At 42.6% G+C, this 22319-nt stretch overlaps 1 protein-coding gene across 1 annotated transcript in view; it reads right to left on the bottom strand.

Moving 5' to 3' along the window:
• Positions 1–15513, bottom strand: part of LOC135711528 (forkhead box protein P1-B-like) — a 45313-nt gene extending 29800 nt beyond the window's left edge. The window contains exon 1 of the mRNA XM_065234397.1: positions 14372–15513. Coding sequence (XP_065090469.1) covers positions 14372–15188 — 817 coding nt within the window. The 5' untranslated portion in view covers positions 15189–15513. The remainder of the gene's footprint in view (positions 1–14371) is intronic.
• Between the last annotated feature and the right edge of the window lie 6806 nt (positions 15514–22319).

Raw genomic sequence — 22319 nt, forward strand, 5'->3', positions numbered from 1 at the left:
GTATTTGTTTTTGCATTGTAAAAATGAAATGAAAAATGCTCGCTGCACATCTCGGACTTTAAGTGTAAAAATTCATTAGTGTTGACTCAAATGTTAAGATTTACCTACTCTTTGCATACCTATAGTAAACTATGATCCTTATCTAAAAATTAATTAAAAGAAAAAAAAAAACAAAGTTCAACAACTGAGTGAAAAGCTATTTACAAATGAGCAGTTGGTGTGTACAACTGTGCATGCCAAGTATGCTTCACCGTGATGTTGTTGTTGGCGCTCTTGAGGACGCCACCCTCTATAGGTCTGACGATGAGTCCAAAGAAAATGCCAGCATAGCGTTTATCTCCTCATCAGGGAATTACGACGAGTCCGACGCGAATCAGAAGAAGAAGAAGAAGAGTTTTAAAAGCGATCTTTTGCCTCACCAATCACCGGACAAAAGTTCTTCTCTGAGAGGGTTTTAGTTTAGTTAGTTTAAATGATCTTTATTTTAGTTTAACTTGGACGATTACCATATAAATTTTTACTAAGTGATTTAATTGCTTTCTTCATCTTTAGGTATGGGCAAAATTCAAAATTTGTTTTACAGAATTAGTCCTAGACTTAGTACACGGTCGACCACCTTGGTGGGATTGGTTTGTTTTGTTTTTAGAATTTGAAGAGAAACTACTTAATACTACTATTTACAGCTTAAAACTAACCTACTCTACTATATACACTTAACCTACTATGTACAAATTGCTTATTAAAGCATGTTCAGAAAGATTGCATTTTTGAATAAATTTAGTTGTCATATCATCAATTTTGGAATCTACTTTGGGAATTTCTGCCTCTTGATGGAGGTCTGCTATTCTTGTGTCGAATGGACGATCTAGGATCATCCTCAACACTCTATTCTGTGCAACCTGGATTTTGTTCCTGTGGGTCTGAGCGCACGATTCCCACACCGGGGCGGCATAGAAGATCGCGGGGGCTATGATCTGTTTGTAAACAGCCAGTTTGTTTTGCCTTGAGAGGCGGGATCTGCGGCAAATGAGCGGATACAAACACCTAACCAAGGCGGAGCACTTAACTAGGGTTTTCTCTATGTGCGAGCGGAACAGGAGCTTCTCATCGAACAACATCCCGAGATAAGTAACATCAGTGGACCACTCGACCCTTGTACCATCCATTATTACGGTACAGGAGGGAGACGGTTTAAGTTTTAATGATTGTCTGTGAAGGAACATGATCGCTTGGGTTTTCGAGGCGTTGATTTTGATTTTCCACGTGGTGGCATAATCAGTAAAGGTGTCAAGGCATCGTTGGAGCTTGTTCGTAATTTCACGAGGCATCCTACCCTTGACGGCTATCGCGGTGTCATCTGCAAACAGAAAGAACACGCAACCGTCTCCTAGAGGAGGGATGTCCGACGTGTAGATGCTGTAAAGCAGTGGTCCCAGCAGACTCCCTTGCGGAACACCTGCTGGGATCGGAAATTGTCCCGAAAGGGAACTATTCAACGACACCCTGAACGACCTTTGCTGGAGATAGTTACGGGTGATTTTCACAAGGTATGGTGGAAAGTTGGAGTTACAAAGCTTGTATATAAGTCCGTCGTGCCAGACATTGTCAAACGCCTTTTCGACGTCTAACAAGGCCATGGCTGTGGACTTGGATACAGCTTTGTTACTCCGGATGTTATTCATCACCCGCACTAGCTGATGATTGGTGGAATGCCCCTTACGGAACCCGAACTGTTCCGGAAGAAGAATGTCATGTTCCTCCACAAACTTGTTTAGTCGACTGAGGATCAATTTTTCGAACAGCTTGCTCAGCGCTGAGAGCAGGCTAATCGGTCTGTAGCTTGACGGTAGTGAAGGGTCTTTCCCAGGTTTGCGGATCGGGATGATTTTTGCCACCTTCCAGATGCTTGGAAAGTAGTGCAGCTCCAAGCATCTGTTGAGGATGGCAGCCAGCAGCGAGTGCACCCTCGCGCTGAGATTTTTCAACTCTAGGTTGAATATTCCGTCAAACCCGGGAGCCTTCATGTTCGTACTGTGTTTCAGCGCTGAGCAAATTTGTTCCTCTGTAATCCGTTCTTCTGGAGGGACGGCACAAGGGGAGGCATCTAACGTCTGGACGCACTGCACAACCTGGTTCTCGAGTGGACTTGGGATTGTAGAGCCAAGCAAATGCGACTGGGCAATGTGCTCCCCAATTGCATTGGCCTTCTCTTCGTTGGTGATAAGCCGTTCGTCATTGACTCTAAGTGGTGGAATGGGCTTGGGGTGAGACTTCAGCACCTTGGCAACCTTCCAGAATGGTCTGGAACGGTCGTCCAGGTTCTGAACGAGCCGCCCGAAACTCTCGTTCCGGATTGAGACCATTCTGGAAGCGATCTGCCGATTCAGATCGACCATTTCGTATTTACGCTGCAGATCCCCAGTCCGCTGAAACTGGCGTCTACGAACATTTCTGAGCCGAATCAAGAGTTTGGTGTGGGAATCAATTGCTTGAAACTTACCCCTCACAGGAACTCGTCGAACGCACTCTTCGTCAGCCACGGATATGGCTTGATGGAGACCCTCCAGGGCCCGGTCGATGTCATCCACTGTGTCGAGCGGTGGGTTGTCGTCAATGTGGCGGTCGACCACGCGTCGAAACTGGACCCAGTTGACTCGATGGTAGTCCTTCCGCTGGCACGGTGCAGGGGCCACGTTGTAGCCCAGCTCGGTCAGCACCGGTTGGTGGTCCGAACTCAGGTCGTTGACGGCAACCGGCTTGGCTAATCTGGTGTTTGCCAAGAACAGGTCCAGCGTCGATGGGTTGCCCGTCGGTGATGTGAAGGTTGGTTCGTCCGGAAACCAGACGAAATAGAGACCATGCTGGGAATGGTCAAATAGCAGGCGGCCGTTCTGGTTCTGCTGGTAGTTCCGCCAGGCCTCGTGCCGGGCGTTCAGGTCCCCTCCGATTACAAAGCGGGCATTGGTGTGGGTTATGATGGCAAGGTCGTTCTTGAACTGCTGTGCTGTACCATTGCTAACGGTACATTGCCGGGGGCAGTAGACAACGATGAACCGGACGTTTCCGGTCGATGTTTCCACCTCAACGCCGACGGCCTCGATGATGGAAGTGCGGTAGTGGGGTAGGGTGCAGTACTTGATGCCTTTCTTGATGATGACCGCGACACCGCCCCCCCTGGAGCTGGTGCGATCAAGCCGGACAATGCTGTGGTCGGGCAGCCAGAAGCTGTCACCGGTCTTGAGGTGGGTCTCGGTGAGAAGGCCCACGTCGATGTCGTGCTTGCGGAGGAAGTCTGCAAGCTCAATGTTTTTCGCCCCTACGGAGCGAGCGTTCCAGTTGGCGATCTTTATGGGTTCACGGTCCATAATTAGCGACGAAGGAGATGATAGCTTGGAGCTGTTGTGTTCTTGTTGCGCAGGTGCGCTTGATGATGATGGCCTGGGCCAACAGTGTGACGATCTCATCCGTTGACAGCGGAGAATCGTCTGTAGCTTCACCGGTTGTACCGGCCAATCCCGGAGCAGGGGGATCCGTCGATGGCCCGGAGGCTTGACCGGGTGCTGCAGCGGCAGCCAACTGTTGGTTGAGCGGGAGCGGCGGCAACACTGGAATTGGCCGTGATTGGACCGGTGATAACGGAGGAAAGTTCTGCGCGTTGTTTTCAGGAACCTTCTTGCGACCGGGCTGGCTGTTGGACGAGGCCTTCTTCCGGATCTCGGCGTATTCGGCCCGCTTCGGACAGGCCTTACTCGTGGCCTTGTGGGTGGCACCGCAGTTGGCGCATGTGGGAGTGGCTTCCTCGATGCTGTCGCAGTTGTCGATCTTGTGGTTTTTGCCGCATTTGATGCAGCGGCTGGCCATGCGGCAATTCCTGGTGCCGTGCCCGAACAATAGGCAGTTCGAGCACTGAGTGACGCCACGGTGGGTGGGTTTATACCGCTCCCACTTCACTACGATGTGGAACAGTGTGCGTGTCGTCTGGAGATCCTTCACGGTTGTGGAGTTCTTCTCCAGATGGACCAGGTAGAGCTGGTCACGATACTTGATGGCCTTGCTGCGGGTCATCTTGTGGACTTCGACCGGCTTGAGGCCGTTCGCCTTAATCTCGTCCATTAAGGTGGTGGTGTCCATGTCGTGGAGCCCGCGCAGCACCACTTTCAGCGGCTTGGTGGCCTCGATGTCGTGGGAGAAGTACTCCAGCTTCATTCTGTCCAAGAAGGCCTGAACTGCGTTGAAGTGTTTTTCGGCCGGGACCATCAGTTTGTAGCCTTCCGTGCACCGTTGAATGGTGCAGCGAAGGCCCTGCTTAATGTAGAAATCCAGCTGCTCCCATAGCCCGGGAGGGAAGCCCTTCACATAGAAGGGTGGCAACTTAACTTTTTTCGGCACCGTCTCAGGGTCCGACTGCGGCTGCGCTCCGTTCTGCAGGGCGGAGAACGGATTGTTGCTCAGCAGCTTTTTTGCTGCTGATACGGTGGCGCTGCTGTCTTCAGGTCTGGGTCGTTTAGTTCCGGGAGGCCCCGGCTGCGGGTCCGCAACGCCTGTCGGGATGGGCAATGGGGTTTTCTTCTGCTTCTTCTGGGCTGGCTCGGTGGTCGCGCCGTCTCCTGGGAGAGTCTGTTTTCCCGGTAAACCGGCACTCGCGTTACCGCGCGATTTCTTACCCATGGCTGGGTCAGCGAGAGCGTCACTACACAACGCGGAGCTAATTCGACTTGCGAACGAACGAACGAATTCTCTGAGAGGGTTTGACACTACAAATATTTAAATACCCCGTGATGGTGTGTAGAACATAACGAAACCACATATTTTGACCAGATATTGTCCGAACTTGGCGAACAACGTAATCCACTCAAAAAAGGAGTTTTTCCACATTAAATGCAAATTCGCAATTTTGTCGAGTTTTTTAATACATTAAAATTACCCCTTCACTTTTTATTTGTTTTCTCGTTGTTCTTCTCCAAAGATGTTTAAATGTTATAATTGATCATACCAAAAAACCCTTTTCCCTTTTTCTTGGAAAAAAAAATAAATATATATTTTTTGGGGAAAAGTCTGGCCTTTCAAATAACAAAATACGTGGCAAAACAATGAGTTATATGTTGTACAGGCGTCGAAATCTCAAAACAAACTTTGTCCCACCACCCAAACAACGATAATTTCGGCTGCCAGGAACTGCCATTTTCAGAGAAATTTTAACTGCAAAATTGGTAAAATTTTGCTTTAAGGTGAATCGATGTGACATCCTTATTCTGGGAACCACTTTGAATCTTTAAGTGCACAAATATCAGCTTCTACGACACGTGCAACATTCAAATTGTTACTCCACGTTTGCTGTACTGCAGCATACATGAAGTAGCAATTTAAGGTGAAATTGGGCACCGATTTCCGAGATTTGTGTAATTTAAAATTCGAAGTGGAAGTGCAGGTATAGCCTACGTGGCGGCCATTTGTGGACTTTACAAGGAATCACCTTGAAATCGCCTTACAAAGCAAATGAAGCGATTTAAAATTAGACCTGTGCGGCGATCAAAATATTTTCGGCGGAGGCGTGATATGCAATTTTCTGCCGGCGGCGGCGGTGTGGCGGCGTCACGCCGTTTGCTTTCGGCGGCGGCGGCGTGGTGGCGTGGGTCGGCGTGAGTTTATTTTTAATGATTTCGAGAAAAATACTTTTCAAACCAATCGCACATGTACAAATAATGCTACCAACATTAGAGTTCAGATTACTCAAAATCGCTAAAACGTTCACACTCATAGTGTGAATAAATTTTGCGACATTTTCCCGGGGAAAACTTCTTGAATATGGAGAAAATTTAAGAAAATTGTACACAGGTTAGAAGTGCACTAGTGGACCGACTAAAACTAGATTCAGTTTTCCTCATATTCGAGAAGTTTTCCTCGTAAAAGCGTCGGAAAATTGACTCATTCTATGGGTGACCTACATTTTCGCGAATTTGAGTAACCTGAACTCAAATATGAGTAGCTCTTACTAAATTTTGAGTCGTTCTCATTGGCCGTGCATGCAGAATTGCATTTGTTTAGAAATGTATGTCAAGTGCTTATTAAAATTGCCGTGGCTGGATTCGTATGGCAAACTCGATGGCAAAGTGTTACAACCCTTTTATTAAGTATAAGAAAAGTACGTTATGTAGAGGTCGATAGTTTTGAAAAGAAATCTGTTGCATTACGTAACAATTTATTGGGCTCTACGATTTTTTTTTTCATTTATTGAGCATTACACGTTATTAATATGTTGATAGCGATAAAAGATGTGCTTTTGTTACTTTGATACATATTTGAATGTACGCGCATTGTAGTCATATAACTTTTTGTTTATGTATTTGAAGATGATATCTTTCGGATATACGTAGAATCCCGAACAAATTGGACCTGTGAATGATTGAAAAAAAAGGTCAAATTTCAGCGTGTTGTTAATAAAAGTCCCTTAAGTCAATCCGATCCTCGTCAGTAATCCAGTGCTTATTGCAAAAATATATTTTTGCAAATGTTGTAATTGTCATGAATTAAGATTTTGTTTATCCACATTGTTAGGGTGGATGCTTGACCGACGTGCAGATACGGTCGGCCCAGCTATGTTAAAAACTCGTTCACTTGGTGGGTACACACAATACCTTGCGAACCAAAGCTGCCAAGCTTTCCAATTTTTAATTTTCTAAAAGCAGAGAATATCTCCATCTACAACGTTGTCTGGGTATGACGTAGCCAAATATGCGGTGCACTCTTGCTCGAGAGGTCGCCCTATCTTCAACGTTTGAGTGATTCATAGCAAGACTAAGCAACGAGGAAGATGAGTTAGAAGGAAGTTCATCGAATTCATCAGATGTAGCTACCAATTAGAAACCCATTTGAATATCCGTTTTTTTAATGTCCTTGACTTGATTTGACTGTCCTTGACAGTACGTACAAGAAATTCATATCACAGACAAACAGACATAACACACTGAATATTTCTCACTGTAAAACATCGTCGCTAAAACATTACTACCATCTGTTGAGTACACTATGGTGGGTAGTACGCAGAACAGATGGCGGTAGTGTGTAAACGTCAAACGCAAGGGAATTGACTATGCGCGCCACAGGTGGCGATACTACCAACTACGATACTTTTAAATTTACCGTTAAATGCTTGTTCGATGAACAACTTGCGAGTGTTATGTCTGTTTATCTGTGTTCATATCATATAGTACATACAAGAAATTGGTAATCGAGCGTTCATCCAAAGCACTTTTAACATAGAGGTAACTCTAAGACCACTGGGTCCCGAAGATAATCATTATTATTTTTGGCTCACTCAGTACCAGAACAACGGTCCCAAGCAGTCCCAAGCTATTTCACTCACCCCTGCATGTTCTGCATGAATCCGCACACCCCTGATGTTATCTGTCAAACTTTCATAGCGAATAAAAACAAACATAGTGTAGTAATAGAATTTCAACTAGAATAGGGTACGTTAATCGTTTGCTTGGGACCAATAGGCTACTAAAGTGGTGAGCCAATTTAAAATCGTTATAACACCAAATTTTGTTTTCATCTTCCAGCAAAATGGTTTGCTGAAAATGATCCAGCAATACGATTTTTGCTGAAACAACAGCAAACAACTTTTTAATTACTGAAAACCCAGTAAATCAGTTTTTTGCTGGAAACCAGCAAATCATAAACTGTCAAAAAGACTTGTGATTTTTCTCATTAGTTTGACGACCGCAAAATTCTCCAAAAATGTATTGTATTAGGAATTCCTGGTTTCTGATTGAAGAAGTTCACTATTGTTCATAACAATAACGGTAAGACGGGAATACATTGAAGGAAGTATTATTTCTTAGCAGGTTGTGTTTAATTTTAGGTTATTCCGGTGGAAAAGATTCTTTCGGAAAAATTATCATCCGGTGCTAGTAGAGATGATCTTGGATATATTTGAACGCCCTAATAAAAATTGTATGGTTAATTTGCTTAACGACGTGTTCTGGGTATCATCCAAACTATTTGTGGAATAGTTCAATGATTTGGGTTATCGTTCGTGTATGGTTTTTTTTATTAGGGCGTTTAGTGCTTAAGGGTAGATGTGAACTGAATAAAATAGTTTTTTAATGAGTTCTCATTCGTTTTGCATTATTTTGTTTAATAAAGTGAGAAAAACGAACGATCAGCAATATTTCCATCATAATTTTCAGAAAAAAATTGCTGGTTTTCCAGCAACCTTCTGTCAAAAAAGATTTGCTGGAAAACCAACAAAATTTATTTTGCTGAATGGATTGCTGGCTTTCCAGCTCGGCAAAATCCAGCAAAATTTTGCTGGTTTCCAGCAATAAAAAATGAGTGTGTAGTTTCGTATTGATTGTTGCTTTTAATGCATTTCAGGTTCATAAATCAAGGGTCAAGAAAATCTGAAATCAAAATTAGGCCCTTAACAGGAAACCTTCGATTCAGTTGCTCCTTCATCCCCAGCTTCATGTGTGTGATGGCAAGCAAGTCCTCTTTTTTCACTAATACAAGCTTCAATCTCAGATCGCAAGAGCATGGCAATGTTAACTGTTGCATTCTTTTCAGCAGACAACAGGGTTACTATAATCTGTAAACCAAAACGGAATTTTACTACAATATTTTCACCACCACCATGTCACCATGTCTCAGAAACAGACTAGAGTAAAATCACATTGGAACTAAAATGAAGCTTTTCACAATAGACGTTTGCTACGTGGTCGACTTTTAACTGACACGTTTTTAAATTGTCCGCTAACTGAGACAATTTTTCAGTTTAAGTAAATTTTCTGCCAAAATGATGCAATTTCAAAATGTCATGATTAACTGAATGAACACTGATGCTTTTTAAATGCATTTAAATTCGTGAATTCCGTTCGCTACGTGAAAATCAAACATTATTTCCTCAGCTATCGAATGTCTAGTGTATCAGTAAACAAACATCTGATCTTCGGAATCTGAGTTGCTCGAGATATAGCAACAATAGTTTACAATTATAGTTTCAGAACCACAACTTAAAAAAACTCACCTCGTAAGTCTTCAACTAGCACCCACTCATGTGCTGTGAATATGAGATCGTGCTTATTAAGACGGTTCAATAAAGATTCAGATTCAAATCCAGATTCTTCGATATCAGTTTCTGTTTATTTTATCCATTTCGACTTACTTCGGTTCGCGAGAAAATGGCCTTACAAGGTTTGTTTACAAAATGGAGTTCAGGCCATTTCAGTTGTTGGCTAGGGGAAGTACAATTGATCTGCAGTAATATTTGGAGTAAAAATTGCTCAAATTGGTAGTTATTATAATTTTTAGTATAAATATTAATGATATTAACTGTCAAGCCGACAGCTTCAAAGAAGAAAAAAAAATAACAGTGTAACTTTAACGCATACACTCAATGACGTTTCACCGTTGTTGTTTATGTTTACTGCAGCTTTCATTTCTGCCTAGATTTTCGTTTTCGATAGCTCTGATCGATTTCAACTTTGGCTTTTCATCATAAAAACGGTACGTTCCCCCAGCAGCAAATTTTTCCAGCTGCAGGCTCATGGCGAATCGAGCGTAATACGACCACGGAACCATCACTCTGAGACTTCGTTTACAGGGGCGGCATAGTTAGTCGATTCCCATTCCATCGGAGGACAGCCCGGAAAAAAGTAACCATACAATAACCATAAAATAATATAAAATCACAACACAATCTATTGCCAACAATCGATCCTATTGTATGTATATCAAACAAGTAAATTTAAAATATTGTTATTACAATAGATCTACAATACAACAATAGAAAAACAATAAAATTAATGGTAAATGACTCAAGTTTATTCGGGAAAAAGTGATTTTCTGTACGGTTAAGATACATAACAACCCCCTTATTCTATTGTAGATTTCCACATTTACCATAGATTCTATTGTGGTAACTATAACTTCTATGGTTATTTTATCGTTGCTGACAATACCATTTATTTTAAGTACAATAAATTCTATTGTATGGTTACAATACATTTCATTGTACCAGTATCGTTTTTTTTTACGGGAGCACATTGGTTCACAGACGATGAAGAATTCGTGGAAATTAATGACTATTTCCTGGGAACGGTCCAGAAATTGGAGACAATCAGCCACGGACCGAGTGAATTGGCATTGTGATGCAGGTGCAATCCTGAGGGATGTTGGACCAGGATAAGTAAGTAAGTAATACTTCGAATACCATCAGATGCGCCGATTATGTGCACTGAGATCAGCTAACAAATAATGTCGAAATTTCGAGAACAAGGAGCGGATTTTGGTGCCGTCCCCTAGGTTGTTGGTCTTTATTTGTTTTGTATTACTTCTGCGTCAAAAGTCAACGATTTACATTGTTGAAAGATGCTAATTTCGAATAACAGACTTAAGTGGTAATTTTCATACGATAGATGAGGATATGAAAGTATAGATTTGATAGTTCCGTTAGAGTATAGCAGTGAGAAAATTGTATATAGAGAATAGACAACGAGGTAGGTACAAATCGGTTTGATCATCTCTCTTTACCAAACTCCCCCGTTGGAGAGGGATGGTGAGGGGTATTTCCCCCCGCCACCACTGGCAAAAGATGATTACCGACTCGTGCATGTACCGACGATGTGGTTGAAACATTTCTATCGATTGTACCGCACTCAAGTTGTTATCTGAAGGAAGGCATCCAGTCGTAGGTTTGGAAATTGCAGCTATTGTTACCTCTACACGGTATGTGCTCCTGTCATCGTCGACATGACGATCTCGAGGGGACACCAATTACTGTCATTGGTCGAAAGGTACAGTAGCAGCCCCTACTCTACGAGATTTTTATTCCTAAGAAAAAGAAGAACTTTTCACTGATCTAATTTCATACATTTTTTAGGTTAGTCAGAGGAAAATAATAAACAACTTTACGTGGCGATACATCCGCTAGTGTGCGTACGTTAAACGTCACTAATCTCTATGGCATCATGAAATCAGTGCGTGTAAATGTCCAAATCTAAATCAAAACAAAAGCAACAGATGAGTTTCGCTGTATTGAAATAAAGTATTTACAATAAAACTTTCATATTCCGATTTTTAATTGATTTTTTTTTAACTCAGTTTAAAATATGAGTTTAACATGATTCCAGTTTTGTATTTTGCTAAGCAGCTCATTTTTATTGATAAAGCTTGAATGTAGTCGTATTTCTCTAACAATTCCATCGTTGAAAACATAGTTAATCATTGAATAATTGAGTAATTCCAAAGTAATTCCTAAAATTATTCAAGTAATCGTAGTAATTTCGGTAATCGAGAGTAATAAAAGTAATTTCAAAGAAATAAAGTAATTTTAAATAACTTATAAGTAATCCGGTAATTAACGATGGTAGATACCCCTCGCTCTCGGTTAATCTTTGACTGTTAGTCGATTCAAGAGGATTCCAGTTTTCAAATAAAAAGGACCAAAATAAAAATCAACACTTTCTTTTGTGTATTTTATTGCATGGGTAAAAAATAATGAAATTTTGATTAGAACTAGTTTCGAGTGTAATGTTTACATGTGCAAATTCTCGTTACAACCTGTCGAGTGGTTATCGAGATGGCTTCAAACCAAGAAGTGCTTTGACAACAAATTATGGGAGCGGTCGTAGAAAATCCAGACCAGTCGCACAGGTGGATCGTGAAACAGCTTGGAATGGATAATTCGACCGTGTTCCGTGTGGTAAAATCATTCAAGGAGACCCAGAAGACCCAGCGGCGAGCTGGCAGCGGAAGCAAAGCGAAGACGACCGACCCCGTGAACGCAAGGATGGTGAGGGATTACTTAGCGTAATCCGAACCTTTCGACAGTGAGTATTCATAAGGGCGTATACGCGATGATCGATTCTCTTCATCGATTGTCTCTTTTGTTAATAAATCGCTAGATTTAACGTTTGTCGGTGCGTTTGCTTTTGCTTTTGATAGGCAATGCAACCTGTTACAACTCTACATTGAACAAATTCTACAACATTGTTTCGCTTAGCTGTAGCAATGCAAAGAGAAAATCGATTAAGAGAATCGATCATCGCGTATACGCCCTTATGTATGCTCACTGTCGCTTTCAATTTGGGACTTGGCAAAGAAGGTCAATTCCGCCTGGTTCGTCCAGCAGACAATTAAGCGGGCCGGACTTCATGTCTTCAAGGTATTTAAGCAAGGCGCCTAACCAAACCGATAAATATAATACGGTGGCCAAATCCCACACAAGGAAGCTGTACCGCGAATGGTTGGTGCAGCCGAAATGCATCGTAATGGTCGACGAGACGTACATTAAAGCGGACGCCAAGAAAATCCCACTTTGATGTTCCGAAAAAGTTCCGGGAGGGGAAGGCCGACAAATTTGCCAAGAAATACTTAGTGTGGCAGGCGATCTGTGGATGCAACAAATTCAGCAAGAAGAATGCCTCCAGAAGCGCCTGCTGTCCTTCCTCCGGATCTGGCATCGTGCCATTACGCGAAACCGGTGATGGAGTGGTACGAAGCCAACGATGTTGTTTTTGTGCCGAAGGAGGCAAATCCGCCAAACTTGCCAGAACATCGCCCAATAGAAAAATTCTAGGCGATTATGAAGGGCAAGCTTCGGAAAACAGGAAAGGTCTTTAAAAACGATAAGGATTTGAAGAAAGTGGATGAAAGTGTGTAAGAAAGATGGCGCAAGTGTTCAACAGGATATGATGGGTAACGTTGAGTCTAAATATTCGACTTAAATAGAATGTTTGGTGATCATTCTTGTCTGTTGCTTTTTTTTTAGTACAGTCTTTATATGTAATCCAACTTTGTTCTATTAAAAAAACTTCTCAACAATTAAAAAAAAAACCGCTTGAGTTTTGAACCCAAAATTGTCAAAATCGTTAAAAAGATCCTCCAAAGCAAAAAATCAAGTGCAATTTGGCATAAATTATGATTTTTAAATATTATCGATCCCAGAGCCTAAAACTTTGATATTATCATCAATTCTGCAAAAGACACTAATCTTTCATCGATCTGAGCGTGAAAAGCAACATGTTAAAATGGTGTAAAATAAAAATAGTCATTTCGCATTTGATACTCAAAATCATCCGCACCAAGGTAATTCTGACAACATCACAGGCGATAATAAATACGCATCTTTAAACGAACAAAAACAATTCAGTGCCAACATTTCAAAGGGGCGTAATTGATTTTGTGTTAATTTTTCACGAGAAATCAAAGGCTAAAGCCATTGTTTACAAATGCAATTACGCCCCTTTGAAATGTTGACACTGAATTGTTGACTTCGAAACTCTGCGGTTGCCTTGGTCAAGAGAATATTATCATGTCAAAATCCGAATTTATGATTCCTCGATTACCTTTTCAAAGGGACGTATCAGCTTTTGTAAACAATGTATTTGATCGTCGATATGGCGTAACTGGTAGCTCGCACACGATTACTAACACCACTAGCAGGTAGGGGAAAATTTGCCTTCTATTTCATCTTATTTGAGTGTGGAAGAGATTCATTTTATCAGCACTGCTTGTTTTCAGTTTTGGTGAGATCAAAACTCACAGCATACAGTGATCCATTTATAATAATCACACAAAAGTTGTGAGCAATTAACCACTTCATTCGAGCTGTTAAAATGACGTTTACTACCACTTGAACTTTGAAACAAAACATTATTTGGAGACTTTTTCTTCTAGAACCACGTGAAAGGTAGCCAACATTTGTGCGTTTCATAAAAAAAATATAAATTAGTTGGTCCAGTTTTGTGTAATCGCTCCAGTTTTGTAGTCACATTGTGTAGTCACGCAAAAACTGCTTGACAAAGTGGTTAATTATTTCTTGAAGAATTTCACTACCCTAAGCAAAATCAAGAGGAATACTTAACGTTTTGCCAAATTTTGGAAGTAAAGTTAATTTGTATGATAGAAATAGCAACATAATTGTACAGTGAATTCCAAGATTTATTTTTTGCAAAATTAATTCACTCAACTCACCATATCTCAATAATGAAGGGACCATCGAGATATGGAAGGATCAAGATATAGAACAAGAAAAGTCTACTAGAGAATTGAAGGGACAGAGATAACCCTCGACAAAAAACAAAAAGTGGTCACATATCGAGCGATTTAGAGTATCTGATTTCGATAAAAACAATCGATCGTTTCCTACTCAAGCTATAACTTCACGCCCCAGCAAGCAGCAATTCCCTCGCTCTTCTGTTTTGATCCTCATTTTCCGTCCACCCGTTTCGTTGATTGCCCTATCATTTTCACCCGTAACGACAAATTTCACTGATCACGTCAACACGTGCTGTGCACACACCCCCCTCTAGACACATTTCATTCATACAACAGGAAATTAAAATTTAAATACCATTTAAATGCCTACCTCTTCGGACGCACCCCGGTCCAGTCGTAGTGGCACCAGCCGTCGGGGTCCTGCTACAGCTGGATGTAACGATCGTCAGTTCTTGCGTTTTCGTGTGATTGTTCCCATACTGAGGGTGAACCGATTGATGCCCGTGGAAATTACCCTGATGATGCTGATGATGATGATGTTGCTGCTGCTGGTGGTGGTGGTGAAGGGGCGTATGCTGATCCTGGATATGATGTTGCTGATGATGATGATGATGATCTGCACTGGCGATCGGAAAAGCATTGTGACTATCGGTTGGAATTGTCAGCGTCGGCTTTCGGTCAAGATCCAGTAACTCTTGAGTGCTGGTCCAGGTAGATGAACTTATGTCGGTCAAGACAATCCCATTGCTTGAGGTGGAAATATCCTGCGAAATCATTTGCGATTGTGGAACCGGGATAACCGGGACACTACTTCCACTTGACACTTCGTAGATGTAGCTCAACGGTTGTTGTTCCTGTTGAATGTGATTCTGGTTGTTGTTACCATCGCTGGCGGCAATGACTTGGAATTCAGGCGTCGGTCCATGAAACGCCTGCCCAAACCCGTGAAAATGATCAACATCGTGCAGTTGCAGGTGGTTATCCTTGCGAACCTTGTGAATTGAGTGTCCTTGCTCTTGATATTGATAGGGCAGAAACCGTTCTTCACTGTGTTTCCGTTTGAGCTGACGCAATGCAGGATTTTGGTCAGTATGGTCTGTTTCGTACTGTTCGATGGGAGCCACCACCGACCCGGCGCCACCACTGCCACCAACCACCGCCGTAAAGGGTGGCGTAGAACGACGCATTTTCACTTTCACCACTCAAGCACTTATTTTTGATTCGATACTTTGATTTGACAGATCATTTGAGCTAAATTTTTACAGCTAACTTGGATTAATTCACTTCACCAGCAATCGAGCTACCCGATTGCTTTGATCAGAAATTAAAACGCATTTTTCAAACTGGCCACCATGTTTGATTTCCCTTTCTACGTCTTCGCGAGCTCAGTACTTGATAAGGAATTTTCCACCGTCTTAGCCTGAATTCAAAATGGCCGACGTCACTAATCGAATGAGGGGCAGCTACTGATCGATTTGCTTCAACTACTAAAAACCAAAACGTTTGCTTCTAGTAACTGCTGCTTTGACGGCACTTGTAAAGTCCTTTCCTTGCTGCTAAAATTCACCAGATGGATTTAAAAAGTGACTTTCTTAATTACAGGTCCCATTCGGGATCCAGGACCTCAGGTTTCCCAGGCAGGTCGAACCGCAACTGGCGAGTGTCTGTAGGAGACTAAAATGGGTTTTCACCAGTACCTATGCCAAATGAGTGGGTAGGTGTCCTGAATCCGCGAGCGCGAACTGAGCCTGTATGTAAATAGGTATCCTTTTGGTGTATTTTCACGTGGTGTTTATTTGTATTGTCTCTCGGTGGAAGCAGCGGTGAGAACTAGTGAGGTGGAAAAATAACCGTTTCCGGTTGAGTGAGCTCGCACGCTAGCGAGTGAACTCAGGACTTTTGTCCCAGCAACAATACGTTGCATTAAAGTACGGATAGATGCTACAAAACGTTCTCTGGGATAAAATGGGAGACTTGGGAAAAGCGATGAATAGCATTAAATTATCAGTAATGGATTCATAAAATTTTCTTCAGAATTCCCTTGAAACTCTTTCTAGAATTTCTTATGATTACTTCTTGTAGTGACTCTTATGAACTGTTCCCAGAATTTCCATTGCTTTTTCTTTAGAATTCTCTTGAAATTCTCCTCAGAACATCCATGGTGTTCTACTAAATTCTTCTTAGAATTCACTTCTTCTGCTCCTAAGAATTTTCAAAAAAATTTACCCAAAATTTCCTTTATATATATTTTTTTTTGAAATTAAACTACTGCGTCCATTGTTTAGCTTTTGAATTCCTTGTATATCCACTGAATTTCTTCATAAAGTTCAACTGAAATTGTTTTCAGAACCTGCTTGGAATTCATTATGGCATTCCTGAAGTACCGTGGACTCCCGGTAATCTGACCGTTTTTAATTTGAACCCCGCACACCGTGTAAACTAAAAATAGCTCTTACGTCATTCAGCAAATTAGGCTACCAGAAATATGCATTTATTATGCTGATAGGGTTACTAGAAGTGCAAATTAAAAATGAACCCCGTTTAATATGCTTGAAGTGACGTCTAGATTAGCGGGGGTCCACGGTATTCTCTTAAAATTCTTATGGAATTATGCTTCGAATCTACCACTATGAATTCACCTCAGAATTTCCATGGAATGCTTTCAAAAACTCTATGAAGCTCTTCTCAGAATTAATCATTGAATTCCCATGGAATACTCATTAGAATTACAATGGAATTCTGCTTGGAATTTCCTTGTAACTATCATAAGAATGAAATTAGTGAGAAGACTGCACATTGTAGTCAAAATACGTATCTGTCATGCTTGGAAAAAATCCGATCCCGAAAACGGGAACGGACCGTGAACTAAAAATCACGGCCAACTATCCAGAACAAAATTTTCTCAAATATACACCGTGAACTATGGTTCACGGCTGTGGTTCACGAATATGGGAACTCTTTTTTTCCCGTGCGATACCAAAATAAATTAAGTGGAGTTAAATGGAAGATAACCTTTTTTTTTGCTGTTTTATTTATCATCAGAATACTAGTGAAATGTTCTTAGGTTTCGTAAGAGTTAATGTTCAAAAATGCTTTCGAATTATTTTGTAGTTTTCATTTGAATCCTCATCAGCATTCTCTTAAAATTCAACTCAAATTCAACATTTCCTAAGAACTCTCTTCAGAATTCACTTAGATGTCTCATCATCGACTGCGCGAAAATGACTTCGGGAATTCTAAATACCAGACAGTTGATAGCATCTTTGGTGAGAAATATCTGCGCTTTCCAACCCGTGCTGATCTTCAGAGGCTTTTGCAAATCGGAGAATATTGGGAATTTTAGCTGAAGATATAAATTTTCCTAAAATTTTTAAAACTTCACTGGAATTTCTCTGAAATTATTGAAATTTTTCTGAAGTTTCTGGATGCTCGCTGAAGTTTTTGAAACTTCATTGAAGTTTTTGGAACTTCGCTGTATTTTGTTTTGACCTGCGTTTAAGTTCTTGTATCACCGACAAACCGACATGAATAATCATACAAATAACAAAGAAATTTCTGATCAAAGCAAAAAACTGACATCTGCCGTAGGGTTCGCGGAATATATTTATCCTAGCCGCGAACACGGGTACAAAATTTATGAGTTGGTTCGTGTCTAATCTGTTTAGGACAAATTATTTTTTATCTAGAAAAAACATTTTCATGGTTTTGACAGATGGGATCGCTGCACATTTGAATCGGCCGTTATGGATTCTCGATCAAGAGTTAAATTTAAGTTTCATGTCGGTTTGTCCATAGAGGTAATTCTAACACCAGAAGGTCCCAAAGAAACGTGAACAACTTTTTGGCTCAGCTGTGGTACTCTCTTCGGTCCCAAGCTAATCGATGCACCCCTCGAAACATAGAAAAATCCACTAACCCCTCATTTTATCTGTCAAACTGTCATAGCGAATCAAAACAAACATAGTGTAGAACGAGGGGGACGACTCTATCTACGCTGCAGGAAAGATTGTGTTGTGTTGTGGCTAGCTGCTCGCACGCTGAGTAGATAGAAAGAAGATTGATGACAATATTGAAGATTTCCTTCAAAAAGATGATGCGCGATGTAAGTAGATGCGAGAAATGCAAGAAGATTTTTCGAAGATTGATTCGCTAGTGTGAGATTTTTTGAGTATCTAAAATTGAGATTTAGATGTGTTGCCCCCCTCGGTGTAGAACTAGAAATTCGACTGGAATGGGGTACGTTAATCGATTTGCTTGGGACCAATAGACTAGTCAAGTAGTGAGCCAATTTAAAATCTTTAGTTTCCACCGGTTGGTTTGTCGGTGTTTGTATCTCAAATGAAGCATTTGAATTACGCATAAATTCCCTGAATTTCTCAGAAGATTTCGGATCGTCTCCGAATAATTCTGAAATTCTCAGAATTTCTCGGAGTCTATGTTAAGATCTTGGAGCTTCACTGAAATGTTTGCAACCTCGCTGATTTTTTTTATTTTGCTCAAATTCTTGGAAATTAGCCAACATTTTTGGAACTTCGCTGAAAGTTTTTGAATTTCACCAAAGATCTTGGAACTTCTCCGAAATTGGGGGTATCACTCTACACACGTATTTTGCGCCAACATTTTTCTCAGTGTGCCTCATGTGTGCCACAGGTGCTGCAGCTGTGCCGAGAGTGTCAGTCATCCTTGGGGAGGTGACTTCCTAATACGAACAATCGTCGTCTACTTCGCATAACTGGTTCCAAACGAAAACAAAGCCATACGCAACGATGGATTGTTGATGTTTGGAACCAAATTCAAATATGGAAAATCAATGAACGTAAACAGGTGAGGCCCAGTATATTTGTCGTCTCTTTCGTTCTCCGGCTGATTACATATATGACGGAGTTTGACGTCACACTCCTTCAACCGCTTAAACAACGGGAAAACGAAAGAGATGACACATTCACTGAGCCTTACATATTTACATCTCATTGACGGCTGTTCAGTAGGCCGATTTGATAGCACATCCCGCCCCTGCAGTCATCAGACAGAATTTGTTTGCTTGTATAATGGTATGTTTGGCAACCCGGTTAATTGGACAGTTAACTTGAAGAAACAAAACAAGCAGTGGAATCGAGAGTGGGCCAGCGCCGGTGGTGTAGTGGTAAACGTGACTGCTTTCTCACCCCAATGGGTCTGGGTTCAATCCCAGCCAAGGTCAGTGTGATTTTTCTGAGGTATAATAATCTCTGGTTACGTTTTCCTTCGGAAGGGAAGTAAAGCCGTTGGTCCCGGCCCATGTGTGTTGAATGGGTGCGATATCCTATGCAGGTGTGGAAGCTGCCTTCCTGTACATTCGATTGCCGTCATTGGATGGCAACCGATGTCCATCGGTGATTGGCGGAACAGAGACTAGATCATAACCATCCTAACCAAGACGATGTCCCAGAGCTACTACAGCTGGACAAGCTGATACTGGACAAGCTGATATTGGACAAACTGGCGCGTCAGGAAGATCCCCTTAAGAACGTGATCGACAACATCGAAGTGCATCTGATGGCATTCGAAATCTTACTTACTTACTTATTATGGTCCGACATCCCTTAGGATTGCACCTGCATCACAATGTTACGCCAATTCACTCGGTCCATGGCTGCTTGTCTCCAATTTCTGGACCGTCCCACACTTCCAAGATTCGGATTCGAGGCAAACACCATTTTTGCGGGATTGTTGTCTGGCATTCTTAAAACGTGTCCCGCCCATCGTACCCGTCCAGCTTTCGTAACTTTCTGGATACAGAGTTCGCCATAGAGTTGCGCCAGCTCGTAGTTCATCCTTCACCTCCATACACCGTTCTCACATACCCCGCCAAAGATGGTCCTAAGCATTCGTCGTTCGAAAACACCCAGTGCTTGCAGGTCCTCCTCGAGCATCGTCCACGTCTCGTGCCCGTAGAGAACTACCGGTCTTATCAGCGTCTTGTACATGGTACATTTAGTACGAAGGTGAAGTTTACCCGACCTTAGGGTCTTGTGGAGCACGACTTCCAGCAATAATACGCCGACGAATTTCTCTGCTGCAGTTGTTATCCGACGTCTCCAATGATCCGAGGTACACAAATTCATCCACCACCTCGAACTCATCTCCGTCGATTGTCATGCTTCTGCCTATGCGAGCCCTATCGCGCTCGGTTCCTCCAGCTAACAGATACTTTGTCTTCGACGTATTCACCTTTAATCCAATCTTCTCTGCTTCACGTTTCAGTGTAGTGTACTGCTCCGCCACGGCCTGAAACGTTCTTCCGACAATGTCCGCGTCGTCAGCGAAGCAGATGAACTGGCTGGACTTATTGAAGATCGTGCCCCGCATGTTAAAGCCCGCACGTTTCATAACACCTTCTAGCGCAATGTTGAACAGGAGGCAGGAGAGACCATTGCTTTACCATTGTCGAGGTCCTTTGCGAGTTTCAAACGAGTCCGATAACGCACCCGATATCTTCACGCAGCACTGTACACCATCCATCGTAGCCCTGATCAATCTGGTCAGCTTCCCGGGAAAACCGTTCTCGTCCATAGTCTTCCATAGCTCTTCACGGTCAATAGTATCATAAGCGGCCTTGAAATCGATGAATAGGTGGTGCGTAGGGACTTGATATTCACGACACTTTTGGAGGATCTGCCGCAACGTAAAGATTTGGTCCGTTGTCGATCGCCCGTCCACAAAACCGGCTTGATAACTTCCCACAAATCTGCTTGCTATCGGCGATAAACGGCGCTCATCTGCTGTACCGACGAAGCCATTCCTCCTGCCTCCTTGGTCCTCTGCCTCTGCGCCGTTCAGATGTTCATCGTAGTGCTGTTTCCACCTTTCAATCACCTCGCGTTCGTCCGTTAAGATACCCTCTTCTTTATCCCGACACATTTCGGCTCGCGGGACAAAGCCTTGGTGGGATGCGTTGAGTTTCTTGTGGAACTTGCGTGTGTCTTGAGAACGATACAACTGCTCTATTTCTTCGCACTCCAGCTCTTCCAGGCGGCGCTTCTTATCCCGGAAAAGATGGGTTTGCTGTCTTCGCTTCTGTTTATATCGCTCCACATTATGACGGGTTCCTTGCTGCAGCCTCGCCACCCGCGCTGCGTTCTTCTCGTCCAAAACCATCTGATGCTCTTCGTCGAACCAATCGCTCCGTCGATTCCGCTCCATGAACCCAACGGCGCCTTCAGCAGCGCTGTTAATGGCTGCTTTCACGTTGCTCCAGCAGTCCTCAAGAGGGGCTTTGGTGAGCTCTCCCTCATCCGGCAGCGCTGCGTCGAGGCATTGCACGTCCCAACAATCAACTAGTGCTCATTAAGGGCTGAATAAGCGATTTTTGAGTTAAAGAAGCATATTTTTGCCTGAATATGCTCTTATTCAACTTCCAAATTTGTTGGGGTACTCAGTTGCGACTTCGGGCAGCTTCAGTCGCTCCAGATTGTACCGTGGCGGGCGTCGGTACCGAATGTTGTTGGCCAAGAAAATTTTTTGGCGCACCTTGACCATTACAAGGTAGTGGTCCGAATCGATATTTGCGCCGCGATAGGTCCTGACGTCAATAATGTCCGAGAAGTGCCTATGGGAGGCTTTGCTGGAAGTAGATACTACGTATGGCCATGTTCTTAGAGGCGGCGAAATCGATGAGTCTAAGGCCGTTGGCGTTCGTTAGCTGGTGAGCGCTGAACTTTCCTATAACCGGTCTTAATTCCTCCTCCTGGCCGACCTGAGCGTTAAGATCTCCGATGACGATTTTGACGTCAGTTGTCGTATTCCCGTTCCAGCTGCGCGTAAAAAGCGTCTTTATCGTCATCGTCACTTGCTAAGTGAGGGCTGTGTACGTTGATTATGCAGACATTGAAGAATCGGCCTTTGATCCTTAACTTGCACATTCTGCTATCGATTGGCCACCACCCAAGCACGCACTTCTGCATTTCGCCCATCACGATGAAAGTTGTACCGAGCCCATGTGTATTGCCGCAGCTCTGGTAGATGGTATAACCTATAACCATAGAGGTAACTCTAAGACCAGAAGGTCCCGAAGAAACGAGCTCAACATTTTGGCTCAGCTATGGTACTATCTTCGGTCCCAAGCTAATCGATTCACCCCTCGAAACATGGGAAAATCCACTAACCCCTCATTTTATCTGTCAAACTTTCACAGCAAATCAAAACAAACATAGTGTAGTACTGGAATTTATACTATAATGGGGTACGTTAGTCGATTTGCTTGGAACCAATAGGCTAGTCAAGTAGTGAGCCAATTTAAAATGGTTAGTTTCATATTAATTGTTGGTATAACCATCCCT

This window comes from Ochlerotatus camptorhynchus, unplaced genomic scaffold (assembly GCF_037179485.1).
Source record: "Ochlerotatus camptorhynchus isolate MF236.1 unplaced genomic scaffold, CSIRO-AGI_Acam_v1.1 ptg000433l, whole genome shotgun sequence".
Taxonomy (NCBI): domain Eukaryota; kingdom Metazoa; phylum Arthropoda; class Insecta; order Diptera; family Culicidae; genus Ochlerotatus; species Ochlerotatus camptorhynchus.